Source organism: Petaurus breviceps, unplaced genomic scaffold, assembly GCF_028583685.1.
Source record: "Petaurus breviceps papuanus isolate PSGF00001 unplaced genomic scaffold, PetGlider_PUasm1.0 90317, whole genome shotgun sequence".
In the NCBI taxonomy this organism is placed as follows: Eukaryota; Metazoa; Chordata; class Mammalia; order Diprotodontia; family Petauridae; genus Petaurus; species Petaurus breviceps.
The window spans coordinates 393564-396000 of NW_027187217.1; the positions used below are offsets into that span (position 1 = coordinate 393564).

Consider the following 2437-nt stretch of genomic DNA (forward strand, 5'->3'; position numbering starts at 1 on the left):
GCAGAGGTGAAACGGACCAGAGATGCAGCAGAGGTGAAACGGGCCAGAGATGCTGCAGAGTTCAGTGAAATCAACAGGCTTTGGAATCATATTGGATTGGGGGGGGGAATAAAAGAGAGGAGTCTGGGATGATTCTCAGGTTGAGAGCCTGGCGACTGGGAGGAGGGTGGTGCCCTTTACAATAATAAAAAAAGTAGGAAGAGGGTAGGGATTAGAGAAAAATGATCAATTGTTTTGGACATCCTGAGTTTAACATAACCACTGGATATCGAGTTTACAGTGTCTGAAAGGAAGTTGGAGATAAGAGACTGAAGATCAGCAGAGAGTTTAGGGTGGATAGACTTGAGAATCTTCAGCTTAGAAATTAATAGTTAAATCTTTGGCAGCTGAGATCACCAAGTAAATGTAAAAACAAAACAATAATAGCTAGTATTTACATAGTACCTACTATATGCCAGGCCTCATGGTAGGTGCTATTATCCTTAGTAAGTCTCTAAGGCTGGATGGGAACTCAGGACTTCCTGAGTTCAGGCTCCTGACACCAGGGATCAGTGATCCAATCAGTGATCCATCAGTGATCAGGGATCAGTGATGCACTGTGGCCCCCAGGAGCCAAGGACAGGAGGGAGAAGAGCAGCGAGCCCAGCACAGAACCCTGAAGGGCACTTGTGCCTAAAGGGCAAAGGAGACAGGGAAAGAACAGTCAGAGAGCCAGGAAGAAAACCACAAGGGGAGGGAAGGGATGTCCCGAAAACCGAGAGAAGTATCCAAGATGAGAGTGACCGTCTGGGGCCAGGGAGAAGTAAAGAAGAATGAGGCTTGAGAAGAGGTGCCCCCCCCCCCAATCTGGCAAGGAAGAGTCATGTGTGAATAGGTCAGAGAGGGGAGGAGAGAAAGTGGAAGGAAGGGGAGCAAGAAAAGAAGGAGGGAGGGGCAGCTAGGTAGCACAGTGCATAAGCACCTGCCCTGGAGTCAGGAGAACCTGAGTTCAAATCCCGACTCAGATACACAAAAACTAGCAGTGTGACCTTGGGCAAGTCACTTAACCCCAATTGCCCCCCCCCCATGGATTCACACTCTAGGTTTCTCTTGGTTCCTCAAGAGAGGCCTCCTAAAAGCCTACTTTGAATGCATAACAGAAATCTCACTGGAAAAGTATCAAATATTCTAAAAAAGGGGGGGGGTAGATGGAGGGAGAGGGGGCGGCCCTGCCGGGCCCAGGGGGGCAGGCTTGGTGCCGGGGCTGCGCGCGATCTCCTCCCCGGGGCAGGGAATCCAAGTCTAGTCTGACCCCTTTGACAGATAAACGACGTCACAGGGAGGGGCGGGAGCGGGACTCGAACCCACAGCGCCCCATTACAGGGTCAGGCTCCCGAGGTGCAACGCCTTCAGAGAAGGTGCCGGTCAAGCTCAGTGTCAGCGGCCTCGAGCACCTGGCACTTACTGCGCAGGCGCAAGCGCCAACGCCGCGGGAGGGGGGGGGCCTTCCGTCCCCGGAACACGCGACCCAACGGCTCCCGAGGCCGGCACTTACTGCGCAGGCGCCAAAATCGGCGGGTGGGGTGGTGCCGGCCGGCCCGGCTTTCCCAGCGACCCGCAGCAGGACACACACACTCGGCATCTGAGCCTAGTGCCCTGCCCCCTGCCTCCCTGCTCCGGCCTGGGCTTCCCGCCCTCCGCTGCACCCCCGCGGCCGCCTCACCTCTCCGCCCGGCCGCCATCTTGGCCCGCCCCCGCACCCCTGGGTCCGCCTCGATCCCAGCGGCCCCCGCGCCCTCCACCGGCGTCCTCGGCGGCACGTCGGCCCCGCCCCCCGCGGCGGCGGGCGCGGCCCCGCGCTCCCGCAGCCAATGGGGCGCTTCGGCTGCCGTTCGGCCATCTTCGGGCGCGCGGCCGTCGTCCTCGGATGGGCTCGGCCGGCGTCGGCAACTCTCGGTTGGGCCCGGGCGCGGGGGCACGGCCGGCCTCTCGGTGCGTCCCGGGACCTCGGCGGCGCGGCGGGGGCGGCCATCTTCGTGGCGCCCTGCCCGTCCGTGAGGAGTAGCCTCGGTGCGGCAGGTGGCAACTTCGGGAGCGCTCGGGCCCACCCGCCCGCTCGCTCCGGGCGCGCTTCGGGCCCGCTCGGGCCTCCTCGGCTCCGTCCGCCGCCTCCGGCCGCCCTTTCGGGCCGCTTCGGGCGAGCTCGGCCTAGGGAAGGGGGGAGGGGGCGAGGAGACGAGAGGGGGAGGGAGGAAGCAGGGGGAGGGGCCTCGCCAGCCAGGCCCCCTGTCTGTCAAGTGGGTGCCCCGCCCCCTCCCGCCCCCTCTTCTCCTGGCCACACCCCCGGGTCCAATTGGACCCTTCTTGGGCCGGGTGATCCCGCCCAGGCTGACACCTCCCGGGCTCAGCGTCCCCTTTGATCCCACCCTGCCAGGCTGAGGCCCCCCCCCCCCCCCCC

At 61.9% G+C, this 2437-nt stretch overlaps 1 protein-coding gene across 1 annotated transcript in view; it reads right to left on the reverse strand.

Annotated features, from left to right (window-relative positions):
* TMEM80 (transmembrane protein 80) overlaps positions 1–1783 on the reverse strand; it is a 6175-nt gene extending 4392 nt beyond the window's left edge. Inside the window, exon 1 of the mRNA XM_069107920.1 lies at positions 1703–1783. Coding sequence (XP_068964021.1) covers positions 1703–1721 — 19 coding nt within the window. The 5' untranslated portion in view covers positions 1722–1783. The remainder of the gene's footprint in view (positions 1–1702) is intronic.
* Between the last annotated feature and the right edge of the window lie 654 nt (positions 1784–2437).